Source organism: Fukomys damarensis, unplaced genomic scaffold (genome assembly GCF_012274545.1).
Source record: "Fukomys damarensis isolate Sample0158 unplaced genomic scaffold, DMR_v1.0_HiC HiC_scaffold_19, whole genome shotgun sequence".
Lineage (NCBI taxonomy): Eukaryota > Metazoa > Chordata > Mammalia > Rodentia > Bathyergidae > Fukomys > Fukomys damarensis.
In genome coordinates this window covers 38,573,604-38,591,690 of record NW_022900931.1, presented here as the reverse complement: position 1 = coordinate 38,591,690, position 18,087 = coordinate 38,573,604, and the positions used below count along the sequence as shown (strand labels likewise).

The 18,087-nt window shown below is 35.5% G+C and overlaps 1 protein-coding gene across 5 annotated transcripts in view; it reads left to right on the top strand.

The window, feature by feature from the left end:
- Kifap3 (kinesin associated protein 3) overlaps nt 1-18,087 on the top strand; it is a 164,549-nt gene that overhangs the window by 65,882 nt on the left and 80,580 nt on the right. For all 5 annotated transcript variants that reach the window (XM_010615688.3, XM_010615687.3, XM_010615692.3 and 2 more), the window contains one exon: nt 4,251-4,413. In XM_010615688.3, coding sequence (XP_010613990.1) covers nt 4,251-4,413 — 163 coding nt within the window. The remainder of the gene's footprint in view (nt 1-4,250; nt 4,414-18,087) is intronic.

Genomic DNA, 18,087 nt, shown 5'->3' with positions numbered 1-18,087 from the left:
CCTGTTACAATGGGGAGGGGGGAAATAAGGAGGCTTTGCTGTGGTCCAAGTGAGATTTAATGGTTAAGGCTGGGTGTGTGATAGGCTAAATAATGTCCTCCCAAAGATGTCCACATCCCATCCCCAGAATCTGTGTTAACTTTTACAGCAAAAAAAAAAAAAAAAAAAAAAAAGACTAAAACCTACTTGCTGGTGATTGCTAATCTATCACTTTACATGAAACACCTAATAAAATACTAATTAACTATAAATTCTATTTTATAGAATTGAAGGAGAGATTATTGCATATTGAGACAATTACTAAATTCAGCTATTGATGTTAAGATTTTCTTTTTGATCAACCAAAAAGAAATGACTAATGGGCTATGTTAAATAAATACCAGTCTAGTGTTGATTGACTAATGACACATACTGCACATTCCATTCTGTGTAGTAGGAATACAAATAACAAACCCTCCAAGTTATTTTATTACTAAGTTTTTTTCTAACAAATAGTGTATACATGTGCTATGGCTTTTTCAAAAGAAAAATATTACCTCATAATTAGTAGCAGCTGAAGTGTGTGGAAGTTTTATTATTTTTTTAAATGTAGGGGGATGGCTGATCTATTTGTAGGTATTTACGAAAAGTAGTCTTTACTGTTGATGTGCACAAATTCTGATCTTCTTACACATATATTTAGAGTAAATACAATTTACCTAAAAATATCTTTCAATTAGTGGCTTAAATTGAATCATATCTCATATAATATTTATCTAATTAAATTCACATAGTTAATCATTGAAATATAACAAAATAAGTCAGAACATTAAGAACAACAGAGGATATGTGTTTGCTTGGTTTGCTTATTTTCTTACTAATAACTTTTAAATCTTTTTTCTATATTTTCGATACAAGCTTTTTATTATATGTTTTACAGGTATTTTTTCCCCTTCTGTAGCTTTTTTCATTCTCCTAGTCTTAGAAAGAGCAAAGTTTTTAATTTTGAAGTCCATGATATAAAAGTATTTTAATGGACTATATTGTTTTTTAAAATATGATATCTTATTTTTAAAATCTTTACCTGAAGTTCACAACTATTTCTTCTTATGCTCTCTTCAAGTAGTTTTGTAGGGGTTTTTGTTGTTGTAGTCTGTGATACATTCATTTTGAGTGAAGATGGTACATGGTACAAGATATATGGATCAAGATTAATGGTGTTGCATATGGATGCCTGTTTCACTCCAGTTCTAGCACTGTTAAAAGACTTCTTTCACCATGGAATTGCCTTTACATGTTATTGAAATTGCCTTTCTACTTTTGTTAAAAATCAGTTGGCCAACTGTTTATTTCTAGGCTCTATCTTCTGTTAATCTATGAATTTTTCTTTCACCACCATGCCTTTCTATTGACTACTGGAGTTGTAGTCATGTCAGACAGTGTAGAGCCTCCAGTATTATCCTTTTTCAAAATTATTCTGGATGTTTCTTTACCTCTTCATTTACATTTTATAATCAGGTTTTAATTTTTGTGTTTGATTTTTGAAAGTCTTTGGAGATTGCTTTGTACTCTAATGAAGAGCTCTAAGATATGGCTACTATGTACTTATGAAGTGCTCATAGATGTCTGAAGGAAAAATCAGATGTTGATTTTTGTCAAGTTGGCATTTAGAAAAAAATGTGTTCACTCGTTAATATGCAATGAAAAGAAAAAGGAAAGCAGAGGCTTAATTGTTTGTGTTGTCTGTATGAAGTTAATGAAAGGGTATAATAAAGCTGTGAAAAGGACAGTATGTTTTAGATCTCCAATAAAACAAAAGTAAAGCAAGATTATTCAGAAATCTTGAGTTATGATCCAAATGCTATGAACTTATATGGTGTGTTGAAATATATGCTACATACTTTAATTTTTAAAACAAAACACACATTGCCATTAATCTGTTTCAGAATAGTCCCCTTTGCTTTGAACACACTTATCCCAACCTTACCATTTTCTGAAGTAGTTCTAGAAGTCCTCTTTTGTGTCCTTAATGAGATAATAAGATAATACCAAAAGTACAATGAATGCTGCTGCTAAGTGCCACCAGTGGAAAAGAAGACTTAGACACATTACAGTGTTTCCTCAGCCACTTTACTCACATGCCTGGCACCAGAAGATATTGGATTCTTTCTCCAAAGTCAGAATGACCGTGAAAGAGAAATGTTTTAAATCAGTTCAACATGTTGAGGCAGCCCCAATATCACAAAGACACAGAAGACCTCCAGAATTTCTTGATAAAGTGTCAAAAATAGTGGGATAAGCGTGAGCATGGTAAAAATGAGTATTTTGAGGGGGGTTAATGGCAATGTCTTGTACTGTACAATATGTTTAAATTTAAAGATTTACCGTAGTTTTATATCACACATAATATATAGAATCTCTCTCCCTTTATTTAACACTTGATTATAACTTAAAGATATAAGGGGATGTTTTGTTGCTGTTTTGTGTTTTGTTTTGATTTTTGGAGTTACTGAGGCTTGAACCCCCCAGCCCTTTTTATTTTTTATTTTGAGATAATATCTTGCTAAGTTGTCCAGGATAGTCTCAGACTTGTGGTCTTCCTGCCTCAGTGTCCTAGAGTGTTGGGATTACATGGGTCACTACACTCAGCTACCATGAGATATTTTTATAACTATTTTTATTGCTATCTTAAAAATTAGAATGTAGCTCTTCTACTACAAAATAAATAATTAGGAGTACACTCTGTAACTTCTCATTATAACACAAGTCCTTTTGATGCAATTTTATATCTTCAAAGCAGAGAGAAGAGGCCAGCAAATATTTTTCTTTAATGGCCAAATAGTCAATATTTTAGGTTTTCCAAATCATATGGCCTCTATCACACCTACTCATTTCTACCGAAATATGTGAAAGCAGCTACAGACAACCTATAAAGTAATCATTATGGCTCTGTCCCAATAAAACTTTGTGAAATTTTTAATTTCATACAATTTTCCTGTGTCGTGATATATCATTCTTCCTTACTTTTTCAACTATTTAACTAGAACAGCCTAGGGGTATAGATCAGTGATTGTTACCTCCCTAAGTGCCTTGCTTAGCTGCCATGCACAAGTCCCTGGATTTGATCAGCTTTGCAAGGAAAAAGAAAGTGAAAGCCAAAGACATTCTTGGCTTGTGGGTTGTAAGAGCACAAATGGCCCGCCACGTTAGGCCAACTAGCCACATCTACTCATCCTGTTCTAAAGTGTTGTTGCCCAGCTTCTCTCCTGAGTATTGCATGATTTCCATTTAGCCACCTCACATAAAACATTGCAAAAATTTAAATTACTTTTCCTTTATTGGCCTAGACTTTTTTATCCTTTTATGAATGTTAGTTGCATACACACAAACATGCACAAAAGAGGCTGATGCTTCTAGTCTTAAGTAGACCTTCTTAGAAGGTTGGCCCTTGGCTGCTATCTAGGAACTTGGATGTCAGTAGTGTTCTGTGCTTAGGAACATATCATCCCTTGTACTTAAAATCATTGAAGATACTCTCTGCTACCAAAGGATGATATTCAACTCCTTAGCAGAGCGTTAAAAGCCTCTATGATCTATCTAAGGTAGATCTTTAAAGTTCTCTGGATCTCCAGCATATACTTTACACTGTGACCATACCAAAGCACCTATAATTCTCCAAACCAGCTTTTTTATCCTTAAATGCCAATCTACTACCTGCTTCTTCAAACCTGCATTGCCTCTGCCCTTCTTAACCAAAGAAAAATTTTTTCCCCAGTTTGTAAAACTCTGTTCCTAATTTGAAGTGGCCTTTGCCACTAAATATATTAGTAGCTTCTTGTGTGTTGCTTCCAGAACACTTTGTATTTTTGATCATATTGTAGTTCCATTATTTGTTCTATTTGTCCACTTCTCTTGAGACTGCAGAATACTTGAGACCAATCTGACATATTGTTTCATCTAGCACACAGCCTGGTATATTGTGGGTAGTGATTAATGATGCAGTATTTTCAAGGATCAAATTAATTTGTCTTGCAGTTGATGTAATCAAATGAGGGAAGGAAGAGATGACATAGAGCTATGTACATACAGTTCCTCTTCAAAAGTTTGATTTCATGAAAGTTTATAGATGTGAGATAACCTGGGAATATAAGATTGCCACACAGTTATCTTTAAAATAGATATGCATTAGTATAAAAACAAAAATAATTATTTCTAATTTTGGGGGGGTTATTTTGCAATAAAACCTCACTGTATTTTATTCTTTCACATAGGTGGAAATGGATATTGTTGAAAAACTGGTGAAACTGATACCATGTGAGCATGAAGATTTACTGAATATCACTCTCCGGCTTTTACTAAACCTGTCCTTTGACACAGGACTGAGGAATAAGATGGTACAAGTTGGACTTCTTCCAAAACTCACTGCACTCCTAGGTATGCTTTTTAAAAGTTACTGACAATATTTCTTGGACTTTCCAACATCACTGGAAAATTGAGTGCTAAATTAAAAAGCCTTACAAATGATAAATTCTGTATGTGTTCCTTGATTAGAAACTGATTAAAAAGTAAGCAGAATAAATGAAAAATTACCTGTGCCAGAATTTCTGAGGTATTGGAGAATGAAATGGACTAGGACTGTTTAAACCTTTGTCCTCATTAGCCTATACTGAACCCCAGTGAAAGTACTACTAGGGAAACCAAAATAAAATATATTTTTATTCGTCATTTCTTGAAAAAGCAAACATCATTAAAATTTTTATATTTTGCTATATTTTAGAAATACTACTTACAAACACAAATTTGTGGAAATATTTTGTCTAAGTAAAAAGGGGCACTATATTTTTGTGTAGACTGAGTTTTAAAATATTGTATTAGAGAATTCATTTTGAACATTTAAATAACAAATTATTTTGTTTTGGCTCGAAGAAGATATCTAAAGGGTGAGGTCAGGAATTAATGCTTCTGTGCTGTTAACTTAGCTTTCTCACCAGAGCATGAAACACCCCTAACCCTCTATCCAAAGTCTATCTTCATTGCTCCTGCCAGCCCACAACGTTAAGCATGGCCATACAGAAGCACCTGTGATTCCTTGCACAAGCTCTTTTATCCCTGAGCACCTATCCCCTTGCTTTATCTCTCTGTCCACAAGGCCACTGCCTTTTTTATTAAGAAAGCAAATTCTTATTCATTTAATACTGTATTCCTCTGTTTCAGTATTGTACTTATATTCTTTTTTGCAGCTTTTTCCATATATTCTAATGTTACACTAGAATATTGCACATTTTAGAAGATATTGTAATGAGGAACATTTTCAAAAATAGCTTTTGGGGAATCAAGGAATACAGACATCTAGGGAAGAAAAAGGAAAACGTTAAGAGTAAAATGACTTCCTTGAATTTAATCAATATAACATTGTATCATAAATTTGACATAATTATGTATCATACTCTTAGTCTATATTGATAATTAGGTTATGGCCATTGTTCTGAAGCCATTGAATAAGGTTGTATTCATAAAAGAAGAAGAAAATATGTAGCAAATATTTCAGTTAAAGCAGTTACCTAAGACATAGAGAAACCTGGGCCAGTATGACCAACAATAGATTGCCATTTCAACCTTAGCTTAGAATATGACTAAGAAAATGTGAGAAATGGGCTTAGAAAATGGGGTAATGCTCTTATGTGGGATGAAAGTTTTAAAACTGCTTGTTATAGCTGGTGATGAGAATCATTGCAAGTTTTTGAGCTGGGTAGGTTATAATCAGAACTCTATAAAGAAATTAATCTAACATTATTCTGTGGGAAGTACTAAAACTAGAATCTAAAGATGAAACCAGTAGCCTGCCATCATAGGCAAGACATCACTCAGGGCAGTGATACTATGGCAAGAATGAAGTAAAAGGAAAGGACAGAGAAGACCTATTACAGATAGAATGAATATAATATAGTATTTGGATATGGGTAATGACAGAGAAAATAAGATGCCATAAAATTGCTGGCATCTAAATCTCTTCGGTAGGCTTGAGACAGGAGAAGTACAAGTTCAAGCCCATCCCATGCAACTCAAGAGACTTCACAAGAACTTGTCTCTACTTAAAATACAAAAAGAGCTGAGGTGTTATTCAGTACAAAGGCCCTGGATTCATTCCCCAGTACTGAAGGGAAAAGATCATGTGGACAGAGACCATAAAATCCATATCTGTTGGAATCTGCTGTCAAGAACAAAAAGAGATGAATATGAAAGAGTGAAGAATTTAGCTGAGACATGTTGGAGACATCTATGGCAGAGATGATGTTCACTGAACAGACAGACATTTGAGCCTAGAGCTGAGAAGATATAAGGGTTAAAAACTTCAAAATTGTCTAATAGGTGAATAGAGGTTGAAAGGCAAAAACCATAACGAACAGGGAGTGGTGGTACACACCTGTCCCAGCTGCTCTGCAGGCTGAGACCAGAGAATTGATCGCTTATTCAAGGTCAACTTTGGCAACTTACTGAGATCCTGCCTCAAAATAAAATAAATAAAAATGACTGGGAAGTAGCTTGGGTAAAGTCCCCAGTACCAAAAAGAAAAATGAAAGGCATAACAGAAAAATACACTTTGAATACATAAAAGTTCAGCAAGTTTAGGCTGTTAATGAAAAGTGATAATAGTCTTGGATTCTTCATGCAATAAAGAAATGAGGAATATTTGAGTAAAGAGAGCACTGAAAACCCTTACATTTATTTTGAATTCTTTGATAGTGTTGCTTCATCATTCTCTTAAATACAGTACCTGTGGAGTCCTAGGCCATCATTTCTCACTACACTAGAGTTAAAAATTAGAACTGTTCTAATCTTACATTACATTGCTAGAGACGGTTGACCTTAAAAGTCTTCCTCTCTGTTCTTGGCTGATCTGTAAAAACTGAGAGCAAAGTTGTTCTGAGACTTTACTAGTTAGCTCTAACTTATAAAATAAGTGGCCAGATAGCACTCCACATATAATATCCACAAAATTTTTCTGGGAAAATATACTGAAAAAAACCCACACAAGAAAGGATACTGTGAATTGAATAATCATTAAAAGCAAAGAAGTTAATTACAGTTTAGCTCTTTTACTCTGAGAAGATAGTAAATACATGCATGAGAACTTCTGATGTACTGAGGACTAACTAGTAGTTTTGTGATCATTCCTGCATAGGTAAGGATTTAGGATGTTACCATGCTCTCTTTACATCTGTTGTTGCTCACTAATTAGTGAATCTTAACAAGCTATGTCATTTATTTCTGCTCTGATTTTTATTATTTCTTTCCTTCTACTAATTTGGAGTTTGGCGTGTTCCTGTTTTTCTACTTGCTTGTGAGATATTTCTGCTTTTTGATATAGGTGTCAATTACAATAAACTTCCTTCATAGTACTGCTTTGCTGTATTACATAGGTTTTGTTATGTTTTCGTTTTCATTTGTTTCACGATTTCTTTAAATTTCCTCCTTAATCTGTTGGTTAATTTCTATGTACTTGTATAGTTTTAAAAATTTACTTGTTACTGATTTCTAGTTTTAGTACATTGTGGTTGGAAAAGATACCCAATATACTTGCAATTTGTAAAGATTTATTTGTGGGCCTACCATATAATCTATCCTGGATAATGTTTCATGTACTATTCAGAAAAACATGTTTTCTCCAGCTGTAGGAGGGAATGTTCTGTAGATATCTGTTAGATCCATTTAGTGTGACATGCAGGTGAACTCCACTGATTCTTGATTTTCTGTCTGAATGATGTGTTCATTGCTGAACATGGGGTGGGAAAATGTTCTACTATTGTATTGGATCTCTCCCTCCATGTAGGTCTGTTAATAGTTGCTTTATCCATTCAGATCTTTTGCTAGTGGTTGCACATTGTTGACGATTGTTATTCCCTCTTGTTCTGCTGATCCCTTTGTCATTATATAATGTCCCCTCCTTTATTCATCTTTAAATTGGAGGATTTTTATTTAAGATAATTACTGAAAAATAAGATCTTAATATAGCCGTAGTACGACTTGTTTTCTAGGGTTTTTTCCCTATTGTGATCATTTCTTTCTTTGTCCTTCTCCTATAGTCATTTTTAGAGTTTTAAGTGATTTTTCTCTAGTAATATGTTTTGATTCTTGTATTACTTTCAGTGTGTCTATTCTTTACTTTTGTAGTTACCATGAGGCATTATAAAAATCATCTTTAGATTATAACAAGCTATTTTGAAATGCTAGCAACTTAAAATTGATCAAAGACATGTAAAGATAGCCAAAAAACTAAGACTATTGTAGCCTTATACTCCATTACTCCTTACAGTTTGAATTTTTAATGTTCTATTTTACTTTTGTATATTTCCTGTTGCTGAACTAACACATTTACTTTTTTTACTCATCATATTAAAGATATGAATGGTGTATTTACCATGTTTATAATATTAGAGTGTACTGAATTTGTCTCATTACTCTTAATTATGTAAGTACCACACTCTAAGTGATTGCACCACTGGAGCTCCTCTTAATTATGAGTTCTGTACCTTCCTGTGTTTTCTTCTGCATTACTAATATCTCTCAGTTTGAAGAATTCTTTTTTATCATTTCTTTTTTTCTTTTTTACTAGGGATTGAACTCAGGACCTTGCACTTGTGGGGCAGGTGGAGGAATCACTGAGCTAAATCCCCAGCTCTTTCTTATCATTTCTAATGGGATGGGACTGATGGAGATTCATACCGTTTTTGTGTACTGGGCAGTGGCTTAATGTCTCCTTATTCCTTTTGTGGGGTTAAGGAATTATGGCCCTGGCAAGCACTTTATTACTAAACTATATCTCCAGCCTCTTCTTTTCTTTCTAAAGAGCAGATTCTTTGTTGGTAGGAGTTTTTGTTTGTTTTGTGTTTGTGTTTTTGTGGGGTTCTTTTTTCCTTCAGTACTGTGAAAATCTTATACCAATCTCTCCTAGCCTGATTCTTTTTCTTCTTAGTGTGTTTTACTATGGATGCCTTCTATCACATTTTTATCTCATTTACCATACTTTTCAACTCAAAGATTTCTGTTTGCTTTTTTATAAACTTCGGTTTCTCTAAATTTCTTTGTTAAAGAACTGAATTCTTTATTTTTTAAAATTGTGTGTTCCAGAAATATTTTAAATTTTATGTTTGAGAGTTCACATATACTGATTTCTCAGTTTTTAGTTTTTTATTATGCTCCATAGGAGAGTTCAAGGATCTCTTAAGAGTTGTGATGTCTCTTGGCATCCCTGACATCTGAACCCTCAAGGATTAGGTATCCACTTTGGGTGATCTGCCTTTTGTGTGTGTGTGTGTGTGTGTGTGTGTGTGTGTGTGCGCGCGTGTGCGCGCGTGCATGTGCCTGTCCTTCCAGGAAGGAATGACTTCTAAGCAGACTGCTTTTCCCTGGGTCTGTGGTCACTGGTGCTGTTTAACCCCTAGATGGCACCCTAAGTCCAAGTTTGCCATAGGTCCACTGTTAGTGTTGTCAGTTTCTGCTCTAGGGGAAGCCCATGCCCAAGTTTGTACCAAATCTGAAGGTGCTGTATTGCTCAGGCTGGGCTGGGGGAGTGCCTAAAAAGGTTAGTTCATCCCTGCAAGTCCCTGTCTATGGCTGAGGCCGGCCCAAATGCTTCATCCTTAGTCTCTGGCCTGTGTTCAGCTTTGCAGAATTCTGTGTGGCACTTGGAATGACTGGCCCTAAGTTCATAAGCAGCAACTTGGTGCCTCTCCCCTTCTTACTCCTAGTGGACAGTGATTCTCTGTGTTGTGCTGCCTGAGGGGAGCAGTCTTGGCACAAACACAAGGCTGCACTGGCAGTTGATGATGGCTGGAACACAGTTCTCTTCCACTGGAGCCTTGAGTCTTCATTTGGCAGCAGAGTGGGTCCAGAGGTTCTGTCCACAGGCACTGGTCTGAGCATAGGGAGCTTGTGATCCACTGGTGAATTCTGTTGCTTAGCACTGAACTCCAAGGCAAAGTTCTGCACTCACTTCCATGTCTGGCTGCCCAGCAAATACAGAAAGCCTCCAGGCTGTGCTGCCCAAGACTAGGAAGGCATGGTAGGGAGCAGTCCCTTGGCCCCAGGCTAGCACTGTTCAGATGCTCCGTCCAAGGGCACTGCCCTGGAGCCCAGGACCAAGGGGCTCTGTCCAATACTGAGTTTCACTGTGGTCATCCTGGTTCTGAGTTCCAAGTCTAAGGCCAGGACTTAATTCCCTCTTTCTCCCCAAGCAGGAATAGTGTTTCTAATGCTGTGATGGTTGTAGTTGGGGAGCTGTGAGGAAGGTACCTCTTTCCTGCCTTCTTAAGTGCTTCTTTTATTTATGATTTTGCTACAGCTGAGTATTATGATCTCTCACCTGGGTTCCTTAGCTCTTGTGAAGATGATTTTATATATAAGTAGCTTTTCAAATGGATATTTCTAGGGGAAGACTGTCACAGGAAGCCCTTACTCTTCTTCCATCTTGCTTTACCTGCCCCATCTTTTATAATGAAGCTAATCTTGTACACAGGGCTCTGCCTTCATGATACACAGAATTCATTTCCCAAGGTGCCACACTGCCAAATACTATCTACTGAGCATCAGGTTTCATATATGAAATTTGGGGAAAAATAAACATTCTGTAGTAGAATGTTTGAAATCACTTGCATCTTTATTTTCTGAAGTATTTTATTGAGTTTAAGCCCCTGAACATAATTTAAATTTTATTGAGAGACAGTGTAGCATAGTGATTAAAAGCATGGACTTTGATTTGAGTGCTTTTTGTATGTAGCTGTTGTTTTTATTATCATTTATTCATTTGCAATTCTGAAGATAGACAAAGCTTTAAATATTATGTGTACCCAAGGATTTTCTCTTGCTGAAGTGTCCCAGAGCACTATGTAGTTATAATTTCTATATGTAATTCTTCTGTTTTCCTACCCTAGCCCCCTGTCCTTGGCTGTCAGTTCTCATTTCTTTTATACTAGCAGCATTGGCATAATGGCAATTTTCTTTTCTTGTAATGATGTAGTTCTCATCTTCTGTGGTCTTAGAAACTGACAATTGAACTTATTTGAATTGTATATGTTTTTTAATGAATTCCAAATGAATACCCTAAGGGCTCTCTTCCTAGTAATGTTCTTGAGCTTTCTGCGTGAAACTTGTAACAGTTGTTTTGACTGTGAAGAAACCTATTTTGCTTGTCATTCTCTGCTGTGTTTGAATAAATTGTATTTTGTATATAATTAATTTTTCAGTATTGCATTTTTGATATAGATGTTACATGTGTAGAAAATTAAGTCATCCTTTCTTAACAGAATAAGCTAAAACTCTCAGTTGAGGTTTCAGTGATATATTTAACATGTCTAATGTTTGGCCCCAGTCCCTTGGGCCAAAAATAGGATAAAGAAGCACTACAGAGCATATAGATTTTAAAGGTTATGAAGTAGCTGAGCATGGTGCTACATACCTCTTCTCCCAGCATTCAGCAGGCCGAGGCAAGAGGATTGCTGAGAGTTCAAGGCCAGCCTGAACTACATAGTGACACCCTGTGTGAAAAAAATGAAAATGGAGGGTGGGGTCAGAGGTGGGAAGGCAAGGGAAGGGGAAAAGGAAGGGGAAGGAAAGAGAAAGGACAAAAAAAAAGGAAAGGAAGGGTTAGGAAACTTTCATTTATAGCAGTGATTTTCAAAGATTTTTTTTTTATCCTAAGCCATATTGAGATATATTTCACATTGTAGTCCAAACATGTGACATATATGTGTATGTGTGTATCAATATATATTATGTATTGTTTATGAAATATATTGCATTTTTAATGTATATAGTTAAACAAAAATGTTCAGGAAGCAGCATTTACCTATTCTATGTGTGGTGCCTACTTTGTGTTTTATTTCAGTCATACTAGTTATTATGTATTAGTTATTATGTACTTGGTAATTCTCATATTAGTTATTATGTACTTGGTAGTTTTGTCTCCTTAGATTGATTTAATGCTCAGCTAAAAGTGTTGAGCTACAGGAAGGAAGTAGATGTCTTTTTTTCCCCCCACATCTTTAGAAATATTACTGTTTTTGCTGTATCTTTTTTTTAAGCTTAGTCATTAATTGATTTTTTAATGAGTTGAACAGTACTTAATCTAAATTGTTTTAGGATTTAGGGGGTGTGCCCAGAGTGATTTCATTAAATTGACATTCAGAGAAAAATGGAAAAACACTTTCTGTAAGTCCAATATGTAAAGAATTCTAGATTTATTTTCTTTACTGAAATTGGGGGGAAATGAATTAAAGAACATTACGTAAAACATGAGTGATCCCTTTACCTTTTTTCTTCAGATAGATTAAATGATTATTATATGTTCAAGTTGATAGATGACTGAATTAAATGATTACCTATTTTATATAGAGAGAAATTACTTATTCTTTTTAAAAGACTCAAAAAATGCAAAAGCACTTTCCTTGGCTGCACTTAACGTATCTTTTCAGAAGTGACTTTTGTGCTCTTTCCCCCTAGAAATTCTGTTGGTTTTAAGTAGGTTTTCCTTATTATTACTTGAGTAGCCCATAATTTGAAAAGTGTTTTTCATAGTTACTAATAGATTATTTTAAACTAGAGTACAATGAACTGTGAATCTTTAGATTGCAGTAAATCTATGTAATATGAATAGTTAATCCCGTTTTGTGTTTCCTGAAACATATTTAGGACATTGTGACCTCTGCCATTGTGAGATGCATGTTAATCAACTTGAACAACATTTTCCAAAGTTTATTTTGAGAATAAACAGAAAAAATATATGGATATAGAATATTTGATAATATGAATAATTATTAAAGGCAAAGAAGCTGGGTTACAGCTCATATCTTTTGCCATGTGTGTCTCTCAGGGAAGCAAAAACTGAATAGATTAATTAATATTATTTTATCATGTTAAGCATTTCATTTAGGAATTTTTAACTTGGCTTTTTCTTCTGATACCAGAGACATGTAAATTGATAAGAAATATTAAAGATCATTAGTTAAATTTTTCTATTTTCATTCACCCTGAAAAAGGTGTAAATAGTTTTGTCTTTTCCTAAGCATAAAAAAAGAAAAGGCAGTATTTCTTGAATGGTCTCAAGTATTTTAACTATGGTTACACGGAAAACTTTATATCTAAATATTCTTTTATTTTCTTTGACTTAAATATCAAAATTTATTTATTTTTGGTATGTTATTTTCTTGAAATTTCAGGATCCCAAGCTTATATCTTCTTAGTTCAATATTAGCTGTAAGCCTTTCTAGTTTTACCATTTCTGTATTTTGACCCATAGCGTATATCTGTTAATTTTGTTACCATCTGGGGAGATCTAGCAGAGCCAGTGCTTTCAGCAAACGATTACATACAAATTTAGTTAGACTTAGAAAGCTTGGCTCTATGTGACCAACTGTTACACACAATCTATTCAAGTTTTTCATAGTATTAGCTTTTAAAGGTGTTTAAGGATTTGTGGAGGGCTCATCTAAAAAGTAAATTATCAGAAAACTTCCTTTGTCAAAAACCCTCAAGCCATTTGACTTTGATGTGTCTCAAGAGCGTTTCCTTAAGTCAGAATATCTAGGATAGGAGATGGCAAGGAAATTGCTTGTCATAGTGTGTTCTTCAGTACCCTGGAGAATGTATTGGTCGTGCTTCAAAAATAACTTGAAACATGAAGTTTTCTTAGTTTTTTGCCTGATGCTCTGACTTAGATATTTCATGAGCTGAAAATTTGATGTGCTTAAGGGTGCTGTTAGCACAGAAGTAAACATAAATACCCAAGTGAAAAACCTAGTTCTTCATGACATTGATTCTCGTGTGAAGCTTAAGCGTCATAATAATGCTAGGTAGTGTTATGGAGTACATACTTGATTTAGAAAAATACTGACGTAGTTCACTGGTCTATTCTTTTGGACAATTATAAGGGTTTTTTTACACTGGCTTTTTTTTTTTTCCTTGTTCTGAATGATACTGGCATACATTTTTAGGTTAATTTCAGATTTTTCACATCAACTTTTAAAATACTCGATTTTCAAAGGAGTTAAACTCAAGGGAATAAACTGTATAAAATATACAAGTTCCAGACTACATATGTGACTTTTTGCATTTGTTAAACATAGACTAGGTACTGCAAACCTAGTGATTAGCTACTTGTGAATTAAAGGCAACCATTGCTTTTCACAATTTCTCTTTGCTGTAAATCTTCCCTGTCCACTAGTTGATGATAAGAATGCAGTGGTTAGAGCATCACCTTAAAATGTTTTCGACCCAAGATCCCTTTATGCCCTTAGAAATTGCTGAGAATCTTAAAGAGTGTTTGTTTATATAGAGTTATGATATCATATTTTAAATTAAAATGGAAAAAATTGTAATCATTTCCAATAGCAAAATGAACCTGCCATATTATTATAAATATTGTTATGAAAAATACTTTAAAATAGAAGAGTTGCATCGTTTTATATTTAGCAAATCTCTATATTTAATCAAGCTTATTGGACCACATCTAGTTCTTGTATCTCTTTAATCTGTGGTGCTGTTGTATGTCATATAGCTCTGGATAGCTCAACTATATACTTATGAGAGAATGGGAATTTAAAAACAGGAATATATTTTTAAATATAAAAACAAGAAATACTAATTGTTGTAAAAATGTGACTTTGTGGACCTCTTTCTGGGCTCTAGCACCACACTTTGAAAGCCAGTACAGTAGAGCATTCCTTTAAAGCTTTTAATTCCTGGTAAATGCAAACACTTCTAGTGGTAACAGTGTAACAGGAATATCAAATCAGCAGCTCAAATCCACCTGGAAGACACTTTTGGTTTGGCAGATACATACTGTCTTAATTTTATATTTAGATATCTAGGCAAGCTCTAACCCCCCTCCCCCAGGTGAGTCTTTTTCTTATTTGTAAACATTTAGTTGTATCACTTGTCTGGAACTTTAGGCATATGAGTGTTCAACCACTTTAGTGAGAATTATGATTCCCAATATATTTGGTGCTTTGTGAAGGAGTTGGGAGATATTTGGCATCCTGTTAGGGAGTGATAATGGAAGATCTGAGTGCAGAAGATTAGCATCACACAGTAAATTCTGGGTAAATAATTTTGATGCTGCCTGATGATTATACATTTTCTTAGTCTGATTATTGTTTTTTATTGAACTATTGGTGCTTTTTAAGTATACAGTACAGTTGCATTCATCATTGGGATCTTGTACCTTTACATGACAGATCTTAGTTCTCATTTTTACCCATTCCCCTTCATCCCCTCCCCGCTCCCCTATTTACAAAGACTTTGTTTCCATCTTTCCCTTCTCTCATGTTTTCTTTTTCCTTATTTCCTTTCCCCTACTCTTCCCATTTCCCCTATATCTTTAGCCTTTTGCTTCCTATTTCACACTGTCAGTTATACAGTTTGGATCTTATTTATACTTTTAGTCTGATTATTGTCCTCTTGTCATAGGTGAGAATTTCATTCCTGTATTTTCTTATCAATACGCAGAAGCCAGGCATGATGGTGCATGCCTGTAATTCCAGCAGTCTGGAGGCTGAGGCAGGAGGATCGCTGTGAGTTCAAGACCAACCTGGGCTCCATAGTGAGTTCCAGGTCAGTCTCAACTACATAGTGAGACCCTGTCTCAACACACACACACACACACTCACTCAGATACCTCTCTATTCTCATTTTAAGTTCAGTACTTTGCTCCCTATTTTACTGAGAAAACTCCCACACATTCCTGTTGCCCAGTTACCCTCCCGCCTTCTCCTGGCCTTCTCTCCTATGGACAAACTGGCCCCTGCTCGCCCCACAGGCATCACTCTGTGCTGTCCTTTCCCTGTCTCCTATTCCGGATGCTTGCTCAGACACTTCTCCTTTCTGTCCTGCACTGATTTTTCCCTCCAGTGGATCCTTCCACGATCAGCCAGATATGCTGTGCTTTCTTCCATCTTATCAAACATTATTCTTGACTTGCATTTCTTTTACATTCCAGCTGTCATACTACTTCTTTCCTGTATATTTAAACTCTCCTCAGAAGAACTGTTTTCATTTCCTGTCACCAGTTTCTTTTCCCCTGTCATATGCATTCATTCCTCAATCAGCTCTACTTTTGTCCCTCTCTTTCCCTCTTTTTTCCTCACCTCTTTTTCTTTTTTCTCTTACTGTTCTGTGCACTTTTAAATCTTTGCAAATCAAGCTTTCACCTCTGCCCCATGCCTCCCACATGTACAATGCATTACTTATGCTGGTCAAGTTCTGTTGACCTGCATGTTAGTAAATCCAATGGTAATTCCCCATACTCATATTATGTAACCTTTCAGTGACATTTGCTACAGTTCCCTCCTCCTTTGACTGTTTTTATTTATTTTCCAGGACACAGTACCATAAGGTGTTTATCCTGACTAAGCACCATTTCTCCTCAGTCACATCTTTTGCTTCCACCTCATCTCCCCATTTGGTAAGCATTTAGAATGCATCCAGAGGCATAGTCCTTGGACTTAAACTCTATCTGTACCTAGTCCCTTGGTGGCTGCATCAATTCCACTTGAATACTCTGCCTATATTGATGATTCCCAAATATAAGGAAGGATACATAATCTTAGCCTTCTCTCTGATTTCTTTACTCCAGATGTTAGCACTTGGATAGCTTATTAGCATCTGAGATTTAACATGTTCAAAATTAAGTTCCTAATCTCTGCCCTACCTTCACCTAAAATTCTTAATTTGTCTTTCTCATCCCAGTAAATGTTAACTTCATCTTTCTAATTAACCAAACCAAAATTGGGGCAGTTTTACATTATATCATCTATCATCTATCAGGTAATCCATCCAGTCAGCTCTATCTTCAGAATATAACTGCTACCATTCCAATCCTAGCCCCCATTATCTCTTTCCTAATTTAATATAGTAGCATCTTCTAATTCATGTGCTTTCATTCTTACTGTATGTACATTCTCTTCTTAACACAGCAAACAGAGGAGTCCTTTTAAAATTTAAGTTTAATTCTCAGCTCAAAACCCTCCAGTGACTTCCTATCTCAGAGAAAGTGACAGTTCTCACAGTGGCCTACAAGAGCTTTATATATCTTCTGTGTCTCCTCTCTAACTAATCTTTTAGTCTCCTAACACTCTGTTGTTCTTTCTGCTGAGGACACGTTGGCCTCCTTGCTATTCCTTGACCTCAGTAGACAACTTTTGCATTTCCTATTTCTTCTGCTTAGAATATTCTTTCCTAGGGTTCATTGGTGTTTTTTAGGTGGTGGCACTGGAAATTGAACTCAGGATCTTTAACTGACCTACATATGCAACCCCCTTTTTTCTTTTGAGATGGGGTCTTGCTAAGTCTCTGGATTTCCTGGGCTGGCCTTGAACTTATAATCTTCCTGCCTCGGCCTCCCATAATGCTGGGAGTACAGATGTGTGCCACAGCACCCAGCTTCCCTAGGTTTTGCAAAGCCCATTTCCTTGCCCTTTTTTGGACTTTGATTTCTGGTTGGCTACACTGTTAAAAATTTTAAACCAGGCTAGGGATTTAGCTCAGTGGTCCCACCACCTACCTCGCCAGCACAAGGTCCTGAGTTCAATCCCTGAGACCAAAAAAAGAAAGAAAACTTTAAACCATGGCCCCTAACACTCTCTTTACCTTTTTCCTGTTTTATTATTCTTCATACTACTTATTTCATATAATTGTCTTAAATATTATCTCTGCAACACCTACACGTATCACTGCTACCATCCACCAGGTACAAAGACTATAAGTTCTATGAGAATAAAAAGTTGTATCGATTTTATTCACTTCTGGATTCCCAATGTCTAGAACAATCCAGGCACATTGTTGATTCTTGATACCTGGTAGGTGGTTTGATGGATGAGCAGATGAAAGGAATAAACATCAAAAGACATGAGCTTGAGCCTTCTATTTGCTCTTTATTAGCTGAGTGGCATTTTGCAAATCAGTAGATCTTCACTGAGCTTTTCATTTTCATTTAGAAAATTAGATTTTTGGGCCGGGGATTTAGCTCAGCGGTTCGGTGACCTGCCTTGCAAGCGCAGGGACCCGAGTTCAATCCCCAGTACCAAAAAAAAAAAAAAAAAAAAAAAAAAAAAAATT